At 59.0% G+C, this 22422-nt stretch overlaps 1 protein-coding gene across 1 annotated transcript; it reads left to right on the top strand.

The window, feature by feature from the left end:
• Positions 1–1634: 1634 nt before the first annotated feature.
• On the top strand, positions 1635–21480 carry SLC47A2 (solute carrier family 47 member 2; the record flags this gene model as incomplete). The annotated part of the gene is made up of 17 exons (XM_081110215.1): positions 1635–1757; positions 3089–3190; positions 3419–3487; positions 4391–4539; positions 5369–5411; positions 8410–8454; positions 8673–8770; positions 9043–9140; positions 10090–10203; positions 10970–11037; positions 12110–12218; positions 13251–13326; positions 13605–13674; positions 18978–19110; positions 19181–19275; positions 20125–20218; positions 21001–21480. The coding sequence occupies 17 exons, from the start codon at positions 1635–1637 to the stop codon at positions 21219–21221; spliced, it is 1707 nt and encodes a 568-aa protein (XP_080966341.1). The 3' UTR covers positions 21222–21480.
• Between the last annotated feature and the right edge of the window lie 942 nt (positions 21481–22422).

The following is a 22422-nucleotide window of genomic DNA, read 5'->3' as shown; positions in this document are numbered from 1 at the left end:
GGGGGCTTGCAGTGACTCCCTGCCCCCCTTGCCCTCCCGCCCCCAACCAGGACTTTGTAGCTCTGAGTCCTCACGGTGAGTCCTTGGCGCCTCCCCGGAGGCGGGCGACTCTCTCTCTGCCCTTCTCAGGGCCAAGGCGCGGAGACCAGGATGGAGCGTGTCTGTGACGGCCCCGAGGCCGCAGGAGGCCGGGCCGGCCGCACGGAGCTCCGGCCGACCGTCCGGATGCAGCTTCCGCGGCGCCTGGAGTGGCTGCTCTCCGGCCAGGCCGGCTCGGAGGCCCGGGCTGCTCAGAGGGTCCGGGGAGACGACGCACGTCCCCGCGTGGCAGTGCCAGCTGACAGGAGGCACCACTGCCAGCCTCCGGCCCTTCACGTGACAGGGACCCCGGCTCAGTCACCCTTTCAGAAGAGGAAGCCAAACAGCTGAGCGCTGCCCAGGCCCTGGAGGGGCGCGCGCCTGGGGCCTAGTGCGCAGCTGTGCTCCGCCCCCGCCCTTTGAGTCACACACTAGCCATTGCAGGGGCACTACCTCTTCTCGTCCCTCTTGGTGGTAAATGTACTGTTCAGTGCACAGGCTGCAGAGCACTCCAGTGGCGCTTGGTGGATGAGGAGAGTACACCACCCAGGTGCCCAGATGCCCAGGAGCCTGGGGGCGGGGCACGCTGGCAGCCACCACGGGAAGGAGTGATGAGCATCTCCTGTTTGTGTCCTGAGTCCTCCCTCCCTGCAGCTCCCCGCTGGGCGCCTGGGGGACTGGAGCCTCGCCGCCCCCAGGCCAGCTGTCCTGCCTGCCAGTCCTGTGGGACCCTCGCTCACGCCTCCTCTCCTGGCTCAGCCCACACTTCAAAGCCCCACCCAGACCGGAGCCCTGTGAGGGGCAGTTGCGAGCCTCCCCAGAGTGGGCTGCCTGCTTGTCCTGGGGGCGCACCAACCCTCTTAGACGGGAAGAGACTGTAGACCAGGGGGCAGAAGGAGCCTGGCAGGAGGCCCAGTGACTGCTTCACTGAGCAAAACAGACGCCGAGCGCAGGGGGCTGGCTGCCCAGGCAGGGGCCCCTGGCTCTCGGGGCTGCCGCCCTACGGGGTGGGGGCAGAGAGAGGGCGAGGGGTCTCTGCCCAGGGATCCTAGCCCCAGCCCCCACCCCAGCTCCCACCTGACCCTCCCTCCTCAGGGCAGGGTTCTTGAGGCAGCCCACCTGGTTGGAGCCTGGGTTCTGCCGCCTGGCTCTCTGTCTCCATTTCTTCATCTGTGAAATGGGCGCCATCTGGGCACAACCACACCAACATGTGAGACTCCCAGGGTCCCCGCCCCCCTCGCCCAGCACACCCCTGCTCTGCCCCCAAGCCCTCCCTCCGAGGTTTCGCTGCTGACCCAGGGGGAGAGCAGACACAAGGCCCCCACAGGCGTCAGCCCAGGTGCCTCCCAGGCGGCCAGGGCTCTGTACTGCCCTTTCCTGGCCTGGGGCCAGGGCCAGTGGGCTGCCCAGGAGGCGAGGCTTACCCCACAGCTGGTCTTCAAGGCAGCCCTCCTCCCGCTCCTTACTCATTAGCCAGCTGCAAGGTGACTCGGCTGCCCGGTGAGGCTGGCCAAGGGGTGCTCAGCGCGGGAGCCCAGCCAGCAGCCAGGGCTCGAATGGACAGCCTCCAGGACGCAGTGCGCCCGGAGCGCGGGGGCTGCGGCCCTGCCCTCGGCAAGCTGGTCCCCGTGGGCTTTCGGGCTGAGGCGTGGAGGCTCTTCGTCCTGTCTGGACCCCTGGTAAGGAGGTGGCATGCGGGGCGGGCGGGGCCAGCTGCTCCAGGCATGACCTGGGTGTGCCAGGGGCTGCCCACGACCCTTCCCTAGAGACTCCCCCGGTTGGCCACCTTCAGACTGCACCAGGGGCTGCCGCCCAGAGCAGGTGACCGCGGACGGCTGTCCCTGGACGGTGCCGGGGGTAGAGGTGGGGCCTGGCCACGCTCAGAGGGACCTCCTGTCCTCCTCTGGAAACCCACAGGCAGGTGGGGTGGAAGGTCTCACAGTAACAAGTGAGAGCCACCGATGCAGGAGCCACAGGCCTCCCCTGAGAGGTGTGTGCAGGGGAAGGGGGCCCGCTGCCCTTTTCATGTATGTATTTATTTATTTACATATTTTATTGATTTCAGAGAGAAAGGGAAAGGGAGAGAGAGATAGAAATATCATGATGAGGGAGAATCACTGATTGTCTGCCTCCTGCATGCCCGCTACCAGGGACCGAGCCCACAGCCCGGGCATGTGCCCTGACCGGGAATCCAACTGTGACCTCTTGGTTCATGGGTCAACACTCAACCACTGAGCCACACCAGCCGGGCGCTGCCCTTTTTATCGACAAAGGAAACTGTCTTCAGATACATTTTTTTTTTATCACAAAAACTAATTGATATGTGTTCCTTGTAAAAGTTTCAGACAAAACAAAAAGTTATAAAGAAGAAAGAAATTCATCTCTAATCCCACCACCTGGACATAGTCATTGCTAAGACTGTTTTTTTATTCTCACCTGAGGATATTTTTTCCATTGATTTTCAGAGAGAGTGGAGAGGAGGGGGTAAGGGGAGAGAGAGAAACATTGATGTGACAGAGACACATCGATTGCTTGCCTCCTGCACGCACCACGACCAGGCTGGGGATCGAACTTGCAACCCAGGTACATGCCCTTGATTGGAATCGAACCCGAAACCCTTTGGTGAGCAAGCGGACTCTCTAACCACTGAGCACACTGGCCAGGGCCATTGCTAAGATTTGGATGGATTTTATTCCTCCTTTTTGTTTGTATGTGGCCTGGCCAATGGTTCCATGGCATGGGCAGCAGTGGCGAATGCTTGCGATAATCCTGGGCTCCTGCCCGGTGTCTCATGGCTGCACGTTTAGGCAATAAACCTGCAGCCGGGGGTCCACACCGCTGTGGAGGGCACAGCGGGAGCAGCGCTGCCTCCTGGCTGCAGCCCTGGCAGCTGGGCCGGCTGAGCACACAGCTTCCCGGGTGTGGGCTGTGCCGGGGCTCAGGGACTCTGCGGGTCCCTGGTGATCGCGGGGCTGTGCCGGGCGCCCCTGACCCAGGCTGCCCTGTCCAGTTCCTGTTCCAGGTGCTGTCCTTCATGATCTATGTCGTGAGCTCGGTGTTCTGTGGGCGCCTGGGCAGAGTGGAGCTGGCCTCGGTGACCCTCTCCGTGGCCGTGAGTACAGGCAGGACTCGGGGACGCCCCCTTCCCCCCCTGCCCCCCCAAAGACCCAGCACAGGGGCTGACAGCTGCATCCCAGCGGGGACGGGCCCCTCACCAGATGGCACACAGCCTGCGGGCAGGCCGCCGGGAGGGGTCTCAGCTGCTGCTGGGCGGCCTTGCCCGGATGCCCGCCCTCCTCGGGCAGCGCCTGACCAGCCTGTTCCCTCCTGTCGGCATCAGTTCATCAATGTCTGCGGAGTGTCCGTGGGCCTGGGCTTTTCCTCGGCATGCGACACCTTGATGTCCCAGGTAGGCGGCCTCCGGGAGCCGGGCAGGGCAGAGCCGTCCCTCCACGCTGCCCAAAGCGGGGTGGGGACCCCCAAAGGCTCCTCGGTGCTCCCTGGAGTGGGAGCCTGTCAAGCTGACCCGGTGGGCAGCTGCCTCCCCCCCACCTGCTCCCTAAGGACCGAGTGCTGCCAGGAGCACAGACCTCCCCGGGGCCGGGCAGCGAGCCTGGCAGGAAGGGGTGGAGAGGGTCCCTGCTCGTGTGTCAGATTTTGAGGGCGCCCAGCCTCGGGGACCCGAGTTCTGGGCTTCGGGGGGACCTGGGGACCTGGGGACCCGAGTTCTGGGCTTCGGGTGGACCTGGGGACCTGGGGACCTGGGGACCCGAGTTCTGGGCTTCAGGTGGACCTGGGGACCTGGGGACCTGAGTTCTGGGCTTCGGGGGGACCTGGGGACCTGGGGACCCGAGTTCTGGGCTTCGGGGGGACCTGGGGACCTGGGTTGGGCCCTGCTGTCACTTACTAGCCGGTGACTTGGCGAATGCTCTCCAGCCCCCGGGCCGCGCGGGGAAACAGCCTCGGGAAGGACTGGGCGGCGTAGGGGGCGGGGGGGGGGGCGGGGGACGGGGCGGTGCTCTGTGAACAGCTCTGAGACGCCTGGGCCGCGGCCCCTGCAGCGGGAGCCCCCTGGGCCGCGTGGGCCGGCGTCTGCCCCCCGAGGCCGGGCGTTGCTGCGGGCGCTGGGAGCCCCCGAGGCCGGGGTTGCTGCGGGCGCTGGGAGCCCCCGAGGCCGGGGTTGCTGCGGGCGCTGGGTGCCCCCGAGGCCGGGGTTGCTGCGGGCGCTGGGAGCCCCCGAGGCCGGGGTTGCTGCGGGCGCTGGGTGCCCCCGAGGCCGGGCCGCGGGGCGCTGAGCCGGCGCCTGTTGCAGAGCTTCGGCAGCCCCAACAAGAAGCACGTGGGGGTCATCCTGCAGCGGGGCGCGCTCATCCTGCTGCTCTGCTGCTTCCCCTGCTGGGCGCTCTTCCTCAACACCCAGCACCTGCTGCTGCTGCTCCGGCAGGACCCGGCCGTGTCCAGGTAAGGGGCCGCGCAGGGGACCCTAAAGGAGCCCCCCCCCCCACCCCCGGGCGCCCGGCTTCCCGGTCAGAAACACAGGTGCCGCTTGGGCGGGTCCAGGTTAGGGTTGGGGGGTCTTCCGCACCGCATGCTGCTCTGCCTGCGACCAGCAGGGGGCAGACAAACGGCAGGTTTTCATCTGGGAGGAGAGGCCAATAAGGGATTTGCATGTTGTTTGCATTCGTGTCCCACACCAGCTGGCACGGCACAGGTGCTTTTTGAAGAAACAAGTGTGGCCCTAGCGGGTTTGCTCAGTGGATAGAGCGTCGGCCTGTGGACCGAAGGGCCCCGGGTTCTATTCTGCTCAAGGGCCCGTGAGGAGGCAACCAAGCAATGTGTTTCTCTCACATCGATTTCCCCCCTCTCTACAAATCAGTGGAGAAATATCCTCGGTGAGGATTAAAAAAAAGAAATGAAGTGTGCACTACCCATATTCCAAAAAGGAGAAAGAGGACTGAACCAATTTCTGATGAACTACACCGTTTATCATTAATTTTAGAAACGCCCCTCATGGAGTGCCTTGTTCACTTTATCGTATGTGCACTCATGTGCTAGTTCTTGATCAGAGAACTTTTTTTACCCCCTTACAAGCCACACGTGACTCCAAATGCAAGTCCCCTGGCCCCGAGGCCCCTGTGGCTGGTCCTTGGGTTCCTCCTCTGGCAGCACCCACTGGTCTTGGCTGATACCTGCAGGGCCTGGGATATCTCTCCCCAAACCCGGGGTCCCCAGGGTGCCCCGGCTGAGGAGGGCACAGCCTGCCCGCTCTGGAGCTTCTGTTCTCTTGTAGGCTCACCCACGAATACGTGCTGATTTTCATGCCCGCACTTCCGGTGAGTGCTGAGCCTGGAGGCAGTGGGCGTCCCCTCTCCCAAATTCGGGCTTTTCGCCTTTTCACCCGGTCTGCTGGGAGGCATCAGCCTGCAGCGACTTCCCACTGCAGTGAGGATGCTGGCAGGGGTCCGAGAGAAGTTCCCCTTCTGGTCCATGCAGATTGAACTTTTAAAAATAACCGAACATGTTTTTCTGATTAGGAAACCATTTACTGTAGAAAGCCTGGGGAAGAAAAATCTCAAATCACCTATAATCCTACCATCCAGAGAGAATGTAGGTTCTCTTTCCAGGACTATTTCTACTCACGGATGCGTGGTTTCACACCCACATACACATATGCAGTTTGAAATGAGGCCAGTGTGTGTACATTGTGTTATAACCTGCTCTTTCCCTTTCAAATATGTCATTAGTCCCTTAATATGATTAAACAGCTTCCTTCACACCCATTCAAAGGCAACATAGTACCTCATTGTGCCACAAGTTTTTAACCAATCCCTATATGTTAGGTATTTGGGTTGCTCGCTATATTCATTATTATAAATAAGATTTGATAAACATTCTTATAGAAAAACTTTGTGAACACTTGTAATGATTTCCTTAAGATGCATTAGTAGAATTGGAGTTACTCCGCCAACAGCTTTTGATACCAATTTGTCGCATTTCTACTCCCACTCACAACACTCTCATCAGCAGAGTATTATTAATTTTTTCCAATTAGAAATAAATTGTTTTAACATGTATTTTATTGTCAGTGAAATGAAACATTTTTTCATGGATTTATCAATCATTTGTTTTTCTTTTTTAAAAAATATATTTTTATTGATTCCAAGAAGGAAGGGAGAGGGGGAGAGAGAGAGAAACATCAATGATGAGAGAGAACCATTGATCGGTTGCCGCCTGCAGGCCTGCACCCAACCCGGGCCTGTGCCCTGACTGGGAATTGAGCCGCCACCTCCTGGTTCATAGGTGGATGCTCAACCCCTGAGCCACGCCACCGGGCTGATCATTTGTTTTTCTTCTGTGAATTGCTTATTATAATGGGTTAATCTCTTTCTAATTATAATAATTTGTTAAATAATAGCTTAACCCTTTGACACATATGTTGCGCTTTTCAGTTTGTCACTTGACTTTCAATTTTTTGATATATTTGACTTAAAGAATTTTTAAAAATATATTTTTATTGATTTCAGAGAGGAAGGAAGATGGAGAGAGAGATAGAAACATCAATGATGAGAGAGAATCATTGATCATCTGCCTCCTGCACACCCCCCACCGGGGGATTGAGCCTGAAACCTGAGCATGTGCCCTTGACTAGAATCGAACCGGGGACCCTTCAGTCCGCAGGCCGATGCTCTATCCACTTAGCAAAACTGGCCAGGGCCACTTAAAGGATTTTTAATGTGTACGGAACAGATCGACACATCCTATTCCGTATAGTGTCTGTATCTGATGAGCTTAAGAACACTTTACCTGTATCAAGATTATATAAACATCTGTGTACATTCTCTTTGAACCCCTTCATGGTTTTCATTTTTACATGTAAGACTTTAATCTATTTAACAAATTTTTCTAAGACTCATTATTGACTATTCCCTTCTTTCTTCTCCGTGAACTTACTGAGAGCTAAATAAGCAGCGTGTCCACTGAGACTGCGCTGGAATCCACGGCCACGCTCAGTGGGTTGAAGCTCAGTGACACACGTCACTCCCTGGCAGCTCTGTGTCAGGGTTGGCCTTGCCAGCTGGAGTTGTCTTCCTGTCTCTCAAGCCCCTTTATCCTCCATGGCACCAGGGGGCAATGTTCTTGAGGAGAAAGCGGGGAAGGAATGGGCCACGGGGCTTCCGAGTGCTTTACCGGCGCCCAGGCCTGGCAGGGCGAACCCCGGCCCCCCACCCTGAAAGGCCAGTGGCACGACCTGGCCGGCCCGGTCAGCTCCGGGTTTCTTCGCATCATGGAAACCACGAGGAAGGGCTGGTTTCCCTAGATACCGGGCTCTGCTCTTCAGACCAGGAGGATGGCATTTTGTCCCACGGGGCCATGTGCCAGCGCAGGGGAACGCACCCCACAGAGTTATCCCAGGCCACTCCCGTGTTACAAAGAGCAAGTCCCTCCCACAAGACGCAGCTGCGAAGTTTCATGAGCAATAATAAGACTTACATAATGCTTACCTAGCATTTGGATGCTTAAATATGCCGAATACTGTTGTGTAATCACCTTGCTTATGCGTGTGCACGCACATTAGGTATCCCAGGCCGATGAGGAAACAGGCAAAGGCCGGTAATGCCGAGAATCACACGGCTCCTGAGTGGGGGAGCCAGTCTTTGAACACAGGCAGTGCGGTTCCAGCTCCACGCTCGGGACCCTGTGCTACACCCAACGAGTGGAGGCTAAAGGAAGGGAGGGGGCACACGGCACAGGCCCGGCCAGGCTTTGACAGAGGACAGAGAGAGCACAGACAACACACACACACACACACACACACACACACGCCCCAGACCCCTGTGCTCCAGAGAAAAAAGGCCCTGCCCTTCACGGGGCCTTAAACCTGCGCAGCGAGGCTGCTGGTGCGGCCAGCCTTGCTCAGCTCCCACCACTCCCTCCAGATTCTTGTCTCCAGCAACCAGAGCCAGGTGCCAGGTGGTCACGCCTATGGATTCAGGATCTGGTGTGTCCTGAACCAGGCCACTGGGCAGCCTTCCTAAGCGGGTGGGAGGCCTGGGGTGGCTGCCAGCACCCCCCAGCCCTTGGCCTTGGCAGGTGCCTGCTGCCTGCGCTCTCAGAGCCACATTCCCTGCCGGCTTGTCACCTGAGGCCGAGGCCGAGGCCTCTCCCATGGGCGGGGCCAGAGCATGCACCCAGGTGAAGCTTACCTGTGGGGCCCCCACGTAGTTTGGCGAAGTAATTGCCCCAAACTCAGATCCCTAAGAAATCCCTGTTAACGTTCACCTGGTCATGTTTTGGTGGTTGTTTACCTGTGGGTGTGTTTATTTTATGCAGGTGATTTTTCTTTACAGCCTGCTGGCAAAATACCTGCAAAACCAGGTACAAGTCCCTGGCTGGAGGGTGGCTAGCGCTCTGCCCAGGCCCGGGGGCGGGGGCTCTCTCCCTCTCAGTGTCCGAGTCTGAGTCTGCGCGCCCTGATCTCGGGTGCGGGGCCCGTGGGGAGCCCGATCTCCAGCCTCTCTGCACCCCTACATGTGCCCCCATGCCGGGTCCTGCCCAGCCCATAGCAAGGCCAGGCCGGTTTTCCTTTATTCCAGGGGATCGTCTGGCCCCAAGTCCTCAGCGGCCTCGTGGGCAACTTCATCAACGCCTTGGCCAACTACGTCCTGGTTTTGGTGCTGAGCCTGGGGGTCAGGTGAGGCCGCTGGGCTTCGGGGGCCTGTCAGAGACATGCGCACCCAGTGCCCACCCCGCCTGGGGCAGGTTAGTTGTCATCCTTGCTTCACCCACGACAAAGACTGTGGAGGCTGCTCGCACCGTCCAGAAGTGGGGGGGGGGGGGTCATGAGGAATTTGATGGGGACGCCCCAACAAAGAGACAGGGCGAGACGGGTCCCGGGGGCCTGAGCGAGCCCTGCCTGCCTCTGCCATGCTGGCCTCAGCCCAGCCCTGCCGTCTCCCCTCCCAGGGGCTCTGCCTACGCCAACACCCTCTCCCAGTTCGTGCAGACGGTCTTCCTGCTGCTCTACATCGTGCTGAGAAAGCTGCACCGGGAGACGTGGGCAGGTGGGCCGCCTGCTTCGGCCCCTGTGCGGCCCAGGGCGCTGCTTGGGCGGGCAGAGGGCCGGCTGGAGCCCCATTGGAGGAGCCCCATCCCCGACCTGCTTCTGTTTCCCTTCAGGGCCTTGCTCTACCCCTCAGGACTCCCACCCCGAAGTCCTGGGGTCCCCTCACCCCATGCCCACGGTGCAGAGCCCCGCAGGAGTCGGGCGCAGGGAGCCTTCCACTGGCCCCTGGGTCTCACTCAGGAGTAATAGCCACAGGCAAAGTCCTCGGTGTCAGCCCGGCGGCCGGCACCCCTGACCCGGCTAAGGGCCCTTATTATTCCCATTCCCTTTACACGGAGGAAACAGACCCGGAGAGGCAGTGATTTCCCCAAAATGCCAAAGATGGTGCACGTGGGGGCTGGCCTCGAACCCATGCCTGTCCGCTCCCAGTCTCCCGGTTCCGAGCTTTTCTGCCTCCTGACACCTGACGGCAGCCTGTGGGCTCCGTCTCCAGGCATTTCAGGCCCAGCTCAGGCCCGGGCCTCATCCAGGCCAGGGTGTCCCCTCCCATGTCCGCACGGCCCTAGGGCTCATCTTCTGGCCTCAGTCATGCCGCCCTCCCCTGACCCTTCTGAGAAGCAGGGCAAAGATAAGGACGGAAATCTCCGGACGAGCAGGCAGAGCCCAGAAGGGCAGGGCACCTGCCCTAGATCCTGTGGTATCACAGATGGAGCGGACACCCACCCGCACCCGGGGCTCCCCCCGTCCCCCGCCGGCCCCCACCCCCGGCTGCTCCGTGGCCCTGGCCAGGTGGAGGGTGCCCTGTCTCCACGCCCTTTTCCAAGCCCCCACCAGCACTGGGCCAGCCACAGGCCCTGTGTAAGATGCCACGTGGGCAGAGCCCATGGCCGTCGGGGCCTGGCAGGGGGCACGCAGGGCGGCTGCTCAGCTCAGGCCTCTGCTCCTAGGCTGGTCCGTGCAGTGCCTGCAGGACTGGGGCCCCTTCTTCTCCCTGGCCCTCCCCAGCATGCTCATGATATGCATCGAGTGGTGGGCCTACGAGATCGGCAGCTTCCTCATGGGTATGTGGAAGGGTGGGGGCGGGGGCAGGGGTGGGGGTGGGGGGACCCCGTGGACGGCTCACCCAGCTCAGAAGCCCCTCCCTGACAGGTAGCTGGCCCGTCGCCAAGGCCAGGTCGGTGGTGCACTGTCTCCCCTCAGTCTGTGAGCTCCCGGGGGCAGGCCTGGCCTTCTGTGGTGGATGCCAGCACTGCCCTGGCACCGAGTGGGCACCCAGTGCAGGTGGCAAGTCGCCGAGCGAGTGGGAGGTGGAATGGATGGTGCACGAGTGCGCGTGGGCCTGGTGGCGTGGCTCTCCCCTGAGCACTCAGCACGGAGTCCAAACTGCCTGAGAGCTGGACCGGGCTGCACTCGCCCAGGACCTTCCAGACGGCCCTGCCCCCATGGACAGCCAGGACAGCCAGGCCTGCCACAGAGCGCTGTCCAGAGCTGCTCCGCTGCCCAGCTGGGGTTCCTGGTCCTGTCACTCATGTGCGAACCCGCCAGGCTCCTGGGCATGCGGGTTGTGGCCCAGTTGTCTTTGCACGCTTCGCGTTCAGCTCGCAAGCCAAACCCTCCCGGGAACAGCCTGCAGGAAATTCCGTGGCTGGGCAGGGCTTTCCTGGAAGGCTGGAGGCCCAGCAGGACATGTTTGGTTGTGAATTTGCCCTTCAAAGCCACTTACCCCAAAGCGGAGGGTGCCCGTCAGCCCAGGGCCTCCAGGCTGGCACGGGCCTGCTCATCCCCCCTCCCCTGTGCAGGCCTGCTCATCCCCCCTCCCCTGTGCAGGCCTGCTGAGCATGGTGGATCTCTCTGCCCAGGCCGTCATCTATGAGGTGGCTACCGTTACCTACATGGTGAGTGCCCTCTGCCCGACCAGCACCTCCATTGTCCTGGGGTGGCACAGGAGGGAGCAGGCTGTCACTCTGTCCCAAGGGGCCCTCCCGGGCTCCCCATGCCCGTCAAGTCCAGGCCCTGCCAGACTCACACACAGACAACCCCAGCCACCCCGGGGCTGACACTGAACTCACCTGGTGGTAGAAGAATTCTTTTCTAATTAACACCATTTTAAAATGAGGAGATTTTACACCATATCTGGATTTCTGCATTTTCCATTTAGCATTGGGCCCATATCCCTGCACCCCTTAGAGCAGTGGTTCTCAACCTTCTGGCCCTTTAAATACAGTTCCTTATGTTGTGACCCAACCATAAAGTTGTTTTCGTTGCTACTTCATAACTGTAATGTTGCTACTGTTATGAATCGTAATATAAATATCTGATATGCAGGATGGTCTTAGGTGACCCCTGTGAAAGGGTCGTTCAACCGCCAAAGAGGTCGTGACCCACAGGTTGAGAACCGCTGCCTTAGAGAGAACGGGGTGACAGAGTCCCGGGGGATCCTCTTCTCCGACAGGGTCCCTCCTTTCTCTAGAGTCTAGAGACATGGCTGTCCGTGTCACTCATGCGCGAACCCGCCAGGCTCCTGGGCATGCAGGCTGTGACCGCAGGCTGAGCAAAGGGTCATAAAAACCTACTTACAAAACTAACTTATAAGGTGATTCTTATTTTTACAGATGGTTTTTACGGAAACACTTTTTTCCTCCAGGGAGCTTTCCTGGCAACTTAGGGCCATTTAAACATTCACTTTCTCATGAGTTTGGGGAACACAGTGAGTTTGATTGCAAGGCCCGTCTGCCTGTGACGTTTGATGGGGAGGATGGGGCGGCGATTGCTGGCTCACTATCCCCGCCCCATCGCCCAGCATCAGAGGCCACCGCCTGTTTGCAGCAGCTCTTCTCACGCTGCCTGGGATCCACCCAGCCCTCCTGCTCCTCCTCGGCCGGGGCTGGGGGGCTGCTTCACAGCCAGCCACCCCATCCCAGGGCCCAGGATGGCTCCACTGACAGCACCTTCTTGTCTTGATCCCAGATTCCCATGGGGCTCAGCATCTCTGTCTGCGTCCGAGTAGGGACGTCCCTGGGAGCTGCAGACACCGTGCAAGCCCAGCGATCCGCCGTCTCAGGCGTGCTCTGCACAGGTGGGGGGAGTCCTCTCCCAGGGGAGGGGACTTGGCAAGCTGGGGGGCCAAGGGCCTGGGCCGGGGAGGCCTGGGTGCTGGCGGCAGGGCTGCCATGGAGCGGCCAGGCCTATTCCACCGGCTACACCTGTGTCGGGCCCAGAGCAGCCCTGGCTGATACATGGACGGTACCTCAGCCCCACTCTAGCCTGCTGCACTCCTTCCCCACCCCTCTGCTGGGCTCCGGGCCTTCTGGGGGCAGCTTGCCACCACTCACCTTAGTGTGACCCTCCCCAGGCGCTTCCCTCCGGCCGCCCAGGGAGTTCTGCAGGCTTGCCCTCCAGCACCCCCAGGACTGGGGCCGCCCAGGCCACCCCTCAGAAGGAACCAACCTGCTGTCCTCACCGGGCTCAGCTCTGGGCCGACAGGTTCAGATCAGCTCCTCTGCGGAGAGCAGGGTGCTCAGGCTTCAGGTGGCACTGGGTTCCCTAGAGCCGTGGTCGGTAAACCGCGACTCTTGAGCCACATGCGGCTCTTTGGCCCCTTGAGGGTGGCTCTTCCACAAAATACCATGTGCGGGCGCGCACATACAGCGTGATTGAAACTTCGTGGCCCATGTGCAAAAGTCGGTATTTTGTGGAAGAGCCGGCATTTTGTGGAAGAGCCACACTCAAGGGGGCAAAGAGCCACGTGTGTCTCGCAAGTCGCGGTTTGCTGACCACTGCCCTAGAGGCCGCCCACAGCACAGGCCCCGGCCTCCCCAGGCAGATGCTGGCTCGCAGGATAGAGATGGGGGTCTGAGAATTGGTATTTCCAGCACGTGACCAGGCAATCCTGATGCTGCTGGCCCAGGAACCCCACTTGGAGAACCACGGGAAAGGCATTTTATATGTTGTCCTTCCTACAGGGCGGCAAAATAATGTCCCAGTCCCAGCGACTGGCTTCTAATGCAGGACGTGAGGCCCTGGTGTGGGGGCTGGGCTGACCTGTGCCGACCGGCTGGACTCGCCATGGGCTGCGTTTAGCCGAATGCTCTTCCTCCGTCTCTTTCAGTTGGCACCTCGCTGGTTATCGGCGCCCTGCTGAGCCTCCTGAAAAACAACCTGGGTTATATCTTCACCAATGATGAGTAGGTAATCGGTTTTCTTCACCGACTCTGGGAAACGTCACAGGGGGTTGTCACAAGCCTGGCTTTGCCCTCACAGAGAGACGCCAGCATCTGGGCCCGTTCCCCCAGGCCTGGCCTCCGCCACTTGCCTGTCCAGAGACCCACAGACATGGAGACTCGGGCCAGGGGAGCTGGGTTTCATGGGTGACCATGTTGGGAGGAGGTGTAAGAGAGGGAGGTCTCAGAATAAGTCCTGTCTCAGTGCTCCCATCGAAGGTTCGCTCCTGCTTCCCCTGCAGGGAGGTCATCGCCCTGGTGAACAAGGTCATGCCCATTTACATCGTCTTCCAGCTGTTTGAGGCCATCTGTGTGAGTACCGCTGTGCCGCCCTCCCCGGGGCCTCTCTATGTATCGCTGCATGGAGAGGGCTACCTGTACAGTGAGTGCCCGGAGTATTTACTCATAGTAGGTCGATTTTTATTCAAAACAACGGCTCCCTTGCCTCCCGCAACTCCAACAAGCCAAACGATGAATGCAGGTGAGCAAAACTGAAAAGTTGCACCAGCGTAAGCGCACAGATCTTTGCCCGTCCTCCTTCCCCTGAGCCGGGGCCACAGGCACTGACCTGGGCCCTGCCTGGCCAGGAGCTCGACGGCAACCACACCTGTAGCCAGTGCGAAGGGACATCTCTGGGAGGGCGGGGGTCAATCCCGAATGCAGAGGGACTGGAATTTTCTGCTCCTCTGCCCACTAAGGGGAGGTTCCATTGAGCACAGATTTGAACTCTGGGGGGTTGAAAAAGCACGGCGTGGACGAGGAGAGCACTGCGGGCTCATTCCCAAGCAGGAGTAGGAACCCTGTGTCTCCTCTTGCCACCTGAGTTAGGCGAGCCCAGCAGCGCAGAGCCCAGCTCCGGAATCCACCCCGGGAGAGCTGGTTTGCGGGGGCTTCCCAGGGCCCGGCGCTCACTGCCCCGCTGCTACGCCCTGGGACTTCCCTCTGAGTCTGGCCCGGCGTTCAGAGAGCATAGGCGCAGCACCGGCCGCCCCCCCCCCCCCCTCCCCGCAGCACGCGTCCTCCAGGCTGTGTTCTGTCGTCGTAGCTGTAGCTTTTATCATGGACCATGAAGGGGAACTACCTTGTGGGGGTCAGAGGTGCTGTTAGGGTGACTGATCACAGTGCTCCCCCTGACGCTGGCAGTGGTGGAGAGCCGTGCTTCGGGGAGCTAGGCCTGCCTCCCTCCCAGGCAGTGCTTCTCCGCTCACATTCACCGCAGGGAACTTGGACACAACTTTGCAACTAGCAATTGCGAGGGGCCTTTCCTCCCGACTATGTTGACATGGTTCTTCATTTATGTTTTCCATGGACATTATTTTCGTTTTTATACTTTTATTGAATTATAATCACATACCATAAAATTCACACACTTTCAGTGAATAATTGAATGATTTTAAGTAAATGTAGAGTTGTCAACCATCACGGCAATCCAGTTTCAGAATCTGTCCATCGCCCCCAAATTTCCGGGGGCCTGTTTCACAGTCAATCCCTGCCCCTGGCCGGCCCCAGGCACCCCCTGAGGTGCTTTCCATATGTGTGTGAACTTTGCCTTTTATGAACAGCTCATGTAAATGGAACATAGGTCGTCTTTTGTGGCTGCCTTTTTAACTTAGGGTGACGTTTTGCGGTTTATCCATGTTGTAGTGCTTTTTCAGGATTTCGTTCCTTTTTGTGACCCAGTAATAAATACTCCATTGTGTGGGTGTAGCACATTTTGCCTACCAGTCACCAGGGAGTGGGCTCCCGGGTTGTTTCTGGTTTTGGCTGTAATGACTAAGTCTGCTGGGAACATTCTCGTACAAGTCTCTGTGTGAACGTATGGTTTCATTTCTCTTGGTACAGTCCTAGGACTTGAATTGTTTGGTTGAATAATAAGTTTATGTTTAAATTTCTAAGAAACTGCCAAACTGTTTCCCGAAGTGGCTGTGATGCAGGCACCCCGGGGTCGGGGGCCCAAGGGTCCACCACTCACTGTGGGCTCTTGGCTTCATGCAGGAAAGAAGTCAAACTATCGCCAACAGAGTTTACAGTGAAGGGATTTTGTTTATTGATCTGTTATCCTGTGACCTGGTTAAATTCATTTTAGTCATTTTTCGTATGTGGATTCCTTAAGATTTCCTACCTATAGGATCGGGTCAGCTATGAATAAAGAGTTTTCCTTTTTCCTTTTCATCTGGTTAGAATCTCAGGACAATATTGAGTAGACGTGGAAAGCTCTTTCTCTGTGCCTTGTGCCCAATGCTGGGGCAAGTATCCTGTCTTTCAGCATCAAATATGTTACCTGTAGGGTTTTTACAAACACCCTTTACCAGGGTAAGGAAGAGCCCTTCTACTCCTACTGCACTGAAACATTTTCTCATGGGTTTGAAGGATGTTGTTCTGTATCTATTGGGATAATCCTATGGTTTTTGTTCTGTTCATGTGGTATAATTACATGATCTGATTTTCAAATGTTATACCTTGCATTCCTAGGGTAAACCCCCCCCCCCAGATCATGGTGTATATCTTTTCTATATATTGCTGCATTTGGCTTGCTAATATTTCGTTAAAAGATTTTACATCTATATTCATGAGGAATATTCGCCTGTAATTTTGAATTTTCTATTTATTATACTTGTAATCCTCACCCAAGGATATGTTTTTATTGCTTTTTTTTTTTAGAGAGAGGAAGAGACAGAGAGATCAATGTGAGAGAAAAAATCTATCAGTTGCCTCCCATATGTGCTCCAACTGCAGCCGAGGCATGTGCCCTGACCGGGGATCAAACCTGCAACCTTTGTTGTGTAGGACAATGCGCCAACCAGCTGTGCCGCCCGGCCAGTGCTCGTCAGTAATTTTTATCTTTTCCCTGTAATATCCTGACCTGGCTTTGGTGTGAGGGTGACATTGGTCTCATAGAAGGATTTTGGAAGTGTTCTCTACTCTTACACTTTTTGAGTTTGTGAAGGATTGGCATTGCTTCTCCTCTAAATATCTGATAGAATTCACCCATGATACCATCTGGGCCTGAGCTTTTGTCAGAAGATTTTTAAAGTAATTCAATTTATTGACTTGTTATAGGTATATTTCCCTTCTATTATTGAGTTAGTTTTGGTAATTTGTTTTTCTAAGAGTGTATTCACTTCAACTAAGCTAATTCTTTGGCATGAAGTTGCACATAGTATTCCCTTATAATCCTTTCTTTATAGCCAGGAGCAACGCCCCTTCTTTCATTCTCGATCTTGGTAACTTGTGGCTTCACTCTGCTATTGTCTTGGTCTTATTTACCAACGTCGACTCCTTGGTGTTGGCCAGTTTTGCGGATCTCATCAAGGAAGCAGACTGTTTGGTTCCGATGACCTCACGCTGACCGTGGTCACGCCCACCTTCTGCTCCTTGGTACAGTTTGCTCTCCTCACGGGCTTCGGCGGGTGGAATGCTAGGCTATTGACGGAGCTCCTTCTCTCCTGACCTGGGTAGGCATTCACAGCCACACATCCCCCAGCACGCACTGCTTCCGCTGCACCTGACAGGCGTGGGCATGTTGTTTTCCTTTCCATTCAGTTTAAAATGTTTAAAATTCCTCCTGTGGGTTGTTGACTCCTGAGTTTAGAAGTGTGTTAATTTCTGAATATTTGGGTTGTTCCCAGGTTCTTTCTGGTAGGCATCTCTAATTTCATTCTGTTATGGCCAGAGAACATATTTTATATGAATTCAATATTTTAAAATGTACTGTGACCTGCTTTGTGGCCTGGCATAGGTCCGTCCTGGAGCTTGTCATGTGTGACTTCTCCCCAAGGCCTGTTGTTCTGTTTGGGAACTTGCCTGCACTGTTTCTGTGAATCCTGCCTCCACAACCTGCAGCTGATATCTCTGCTTAGTTTTGTGTGCGTGTGTGTGTCTTGTTTACTTTTAAGCTTAGCTTCCTAGGGGTCACTTCCCTGTTTGCATAGCTCAGTGGCCAGCCAATCACCGATTGGAGATTGTGGTCAGATACCTCTGACCATTGGTAAGGCTCCCATTTCCTGCTGGAGGATCCGAGTGTGGGCTGGGGCACACTCAGGCTGTTTGTAAGTCTGCTCAGCGTTGACTTCCTTCTGGGTCCTCTTGTGTCTCTTCTGTCCATGCCCAGGCTCCACTGTCTGGGAGGTGTGGGTGGCACGGATCTGCTCATCTCTGCTCCACACACGCTCAGCCTCCAGCCACCGCGGGGTACGTGGAGAACTGAGCCAGCTCTCCCGCCTGTCTCAGCTCTTGGAGCTCGCTACTGAGTCCACCAGCCCACTGCTTCTCCGAGGCAGACCCGCAGCCGCCGGCCCGCCTGTGCGCTGCCTGCCACGGCGTTGTGCTCTGAAGGCCTCTCGAGCGTGGCCCTCCTGAGCATTCCTTGTTGCAGGAGGGCTGCCCTGGGCACTGGAGGATGTTCAGCAGCATCCCTGGCCTCAGCCCACTAGATGCCAGGAGCACACCCGCCCCCCGCCCTCCCTCCAGTTGTGACAATCAAAGCCATTGCCAAACACTTCCAGGAGGCAAACCGCCCAGGTTGAGACATACTGGCCCAGAGCATATCGAGCATAATTTTGGAGACGTCTTTTTCTTAATCAAAAGTATCATCTTCTATATCTTGATATATAACAATGAGCAATGTGTGCACATATTTCAAAGCTCAAGAGGCAGCACCTCCTGTCCCCAGGGCATGACCTCTCTGCTCAAGTGTGTAGCAGCCACAACATACTCCACAGCCCTCCTCTTAACAAAGTAAAAATAGCCAAGCACCAGCGACTGAGCGCTGACGAGCCTGAGCGGTGCCTGCGCTTCTTCAGCTCATTAGCTCCGGGTCCCTCGGGAGGACGCGGCCAGGAAATAAAGCAGGAGTCGTACTTCCCGGAGCGGGCACGGCTGCCTGCCTCATGTGGACAGCACAGCACCTTCGCTTGCAGGCGGAAGGCAGAATGACGGCCCGGCCCGCAGGAGTATCACGTGCTCATCCTGGGACCTGGGAATTTTCCGATGTTGAGGGTCTTGGGTGGGGAGACGATCCTGGATTATCCAGATCCCAGCGTCATCCCAGGGGCCTCATGCGAGGGGAGGCGGCAAGCCAGAGAAGGAGAGGAGGGAAGCGAGGGGGGAGCGACGCCACTGTGGCCTGAGCGGCGGCGCCCAGGGTGCAGGTAGCTCCCGGAGCTGGGAAAGGCGGAGACGTTGTCTCTGGCCCAGAAGGCAGCAGGCTTGACTTCAGCGTGGTGAGACCCATCCGGCTTCCAATCCCAACTACAAAGCAATAGTGTCTTGTTTTTAACTCTAAGTTTGCAATGACTTGCTACGGCAAGAATAGGAACACCTCACATCTCCGAATGAGTGTTAGGCCCATCTCCGGGCCAGCTGGCGGGCAGTCTCGGGTTTTACCGCCCTTTCTAGGCGGCGATGAGGCGTGGAGGCGAAGGCGGGCCCTGAGCTGTGCCCGAGACCCAGCCGCTGTGCCACACGGGGCGTGACCTGGGCTCCCGGGCTCCGTCTCCGCAGGGGAAAGGGGGCTGAGAGCACCACCCGTGGGAGCTCAGTAAACCGCCTGGCAAGTGCCTGCTGCCTGCCACCTCCGCCCCATCCCTGCTCACCGCCCCTCTGCTCCCGCCCAGTGTGTCTACGGCGGAGTCCTGAGAGGAACCGGCCGGCAGGCCTTCGGAGCCCTGGTGAATGCCATCGCCTACTACGCCATCGGCCTCCCACTGGGCATCGTTCTGGCCTTTGTGGTCAGAATGAGAACCATGGGTATGTGGGGAGGAGGAGGGAGAGGGCGGGGTGGGCGCTGGACACGTGCCCATTGTCACTGTGCCCACAGGCCTCTGGCTGGGCATGCTGGTCTGCGGCGTGCTGGCCGCGGCTGCCTTGGCCGCCTACACTGCGCGGATGGACTGGGCGCTGGCTGCGGAGGAGGTGAGTCTGCCGCCGGCCTGGGGACACGCTCGCCCGGCCAGCCCGGTGAAGTGATGCCCCCCGGAGCGGCCCCGGCACCTGCTTCGTGGGGCCTCAGCGGACCCACCTGTTCTGTCCTGTGATGGAGCCCAGATGGGGCTATGGCAGCAGCTCACGCTCCGATTAGAGAGACGCGCACCCCTGAAAGCCCCCTCGGCCAGCCGGCCGCCGAACCCCAGGCAAACGGCTAGTGCGACTGCCTGAGCCCGCGTGCGCCCGCCGGGCGAGCCGTCATAGATCCTGTCCACCGTCGCGTGCAGGCCAGCCCGTGGGCAGAGCAGGAGGGGTGTCCTCTCCAAGCCCCTGGTCCCCAGGGGTGCGGTTGTGCCCTCGTGTGGGGAGCGAGTCATCTTGGCATGTAAGACGATGGCAGCACCGATGTAAAGCAGCACCATTTAAGGCCTGCCCCACCCCGAGCCTGTGCGGCCTCAGCGGCCGGTGTCACAGGCCGGCCAGGGAGGCCTGCCGCCCCGCAGGCAGGCAGGGAGCCGCCACGGAAGAGGCAGGCAGGTGGGTGAGGCTTACCCAGCAGGACGTGAGGCTGCCTGAGGCGGCACCCAGACCAGCACCGCTGCACCCCCGCCAGGATCTTCACCGTTGACATAGAAGCCCTGACCGGTCAGCCGCACCCGGTCCATCGCTCCCCCTCCTCTCTGCAGGGCTGCGCTCTGGGGCAGCTGGAGCAGGGAGGGAAGCAGAGCGCAGTCCCAGCACGGAGGTCGGGGTCGGGGGGAGTGGGAGCTCCTGATTTGGGGTCCAGCTCCTGGTGCCGGAGGGCTGGCAGGCTGACCCACGGGCTCTCTCCTGCAGGCTGAGAAGTACGCAGGGCTGCGGCAGCAGGGCACCGAGCACCCTGCGAGCGGGGCCCCCAGAGCCGGGCCCGAGGAAGGGGCCGGGTCTGCAGGTAATGCTGGAGGCGCTTCTGCTGGGCTCAGACACAAAGGCCAAGGGCTGCCTGTTGGGCGGCTGGAACCAGGCAAGCCCAGGGCTCTCCGTGGGACAGGATGTCTGAGCCCCGGAAGACACACTCACACACGTGCCCTCCGCCGCGTGAGGCCGCGAGCCGGGAAGCAGGGCTGGGAGCTAGGTCTCCTCCTCGCTGTCCCTCCACTGGCAAAGGCAAGAGGTGAGGCCCGAGAGGGCGGTCATAGCACCCCCTCCGCTCAGGGCAGAAGGCCACGCCCTGGCCCACGGCTGTCCTGTTGGCGGGGGCAGGTCTGCCTGGCTCGCTACCTGGAGCGGGCACTGCCCACCTACCTCCCTGCACCGCACCGGAGGCGGGCACCTGTTTACACCCGGTGTCTGTGGTGGAACGATGGCCCTGCTCAGGGCACAGGCTCCTGCCCCGGCCGTGCTGAGCGCCAGCCGTGCCCCAGCTGGCACAGTGGCCGCACCGCAGCCTGGGCGCATGATCCACAAGGCAGGTCACACGCACTCGAAACCAGTGAGGGCCCTGTCATGACAAAGGCAGGCTCAGCCCCGGACGCCGCCCCTGACCTCCGTGGTAACGTTATCTGTGCGTAAAATCAGCTGACAGCACTTTCCCGCAGGTCCCCTCCGGTGCCCCCCGCCCCCCCGTGGGGGCTGAGCTCAGTCAGCGGGTCCTGCAGCAGATGGGCACAGCCAGGCTCCCCCCTCCACCCTCCCTGGCCTGGGGTCGCTGAGCTGCTCCCCTTTGCTCCGCAGTGGCCACAGGCACCTGCCCTGGCGTCTCCCTGACGATGTTCTCGAGCCCCGGGTGCCACGCGGACCACTTCAGGACTCCAGACGCAGCCCTGGCGCTCCCAGCTCCTCCCAGCGGGCTGTCGGGGAGGCAGCTGGCCCTCCGCCGCGGGGCTGCTCTGGGGGCCGCGTCGGCCACTCTGACCGCTGGGCTCGTGGTCAGCCTCCTGGCCTCCAGGCACTAGCCGAGCGGCTCGCTGAGGACGGCACAGCCGCGCTCCACGGGAGGCAGTGCGAGGCCACACCGCCCCTCCCCCAGAGGGCCCAGCGCGGCCGACAGGTCTGACTTGCGCAGATTGTGTTGTGGTCAGTGGCTCTCTCTCTCTGCCCCCGACTGGAAGGCGAGGCTCCTGGGATCGCCACTTACTCAATAATGCAAACGGCTTCCAATTGGACATTTCAAAGCAAAACAAACACCATCACATTAAAAAGTATGCATTTCCTAGCCCCGTCTTCGGCCCAGTCTGTCCGCAGCCTTCGCGAAGCTCTGGAAAAGGGGCCAGTGGGCCGAGACCACGCCTGTTGCCTGCCCCACGCCCCACCGGCAGTGAGGCTGGCTGTCCGTAACCCCACCCCCCACCTTCCCCCAACCCCTCATCCCACTGGCGTCTCACTTGTCAGAGAGCTTGAGAAACTCGTTCACGAGGGCGCCAGCCCAGCTCACTTTGCTGCAGGAGGAACTCAGTATTGGCCTGAATTCTGAGCCCGGGGAACATCTGCGGGCTCCTTGCTGTCTCAGCCGCACACACACCGCCACCGAGGGCAGAGGGCAGAGGGCAGAGGGCAGAGGGCAGAGGGCCGAGGGCAGAGGCAGGCCGGCCTCCATGGCCAGTCCCTCAGCATCAGCGGCTGTAAACACTCACACACCAACCGGATGGGCGATCAAGGACAGAGAAAAGGACGCAGAGTCTAGCTCCCTGTTTTAAAGGCCAACGTGCTATGAATCAGTCTCCTGTTCGCAGCGTCCACAGACACCCAGCCTCCGGCCCACAGGAGGGCAAGCCTACACCCTTGTCTGACACAAATGCCTTTTGTTCGCGAGCGTTTAGCACCCGTCACGCACCAGGTGCAGAGCGTGGCGAGGTAATGCCACTGGCTCTCCAGCCGTGTCCGGGGTTCCCGGGCGAGGAGGGAACGGCCCACAGCCTGACGAGCCGTGGAAACACGGGCACCTGGACGGCCCTTCCGGCCGTGGGCACTCAATACACTGGTGTCTCCAACAGCCGGGAGGCAGGTCGGTGTGGGACCTTTTGTGTGAAGCCAGTGGGATTCGTGGCCTCTGAACGTGCTTACCAGCAAATGGGGATCGGAGGGTAAGATGTGACACCAGTTCTGAGGTTTCCTTCCCGGCCACCGAGCATTTCTGGCACCAGCTGATGTCCCACA

This window comes from Myotis nattereri (assembly GCF_964212035.1).
Source record: "Myotis nattereri genome assembly, chromosome: 16".
NCBI classification, from domain to species: domain Eukaryota; kingdom Metazoa; phylum Chordata; class Mammalia; order Chiroptera; family Vespertilionidae; genus Myotis; species Myotis nattereri.
This window is presented reverse-complemented; position numbering and strand designations above follow the sequence as displayed.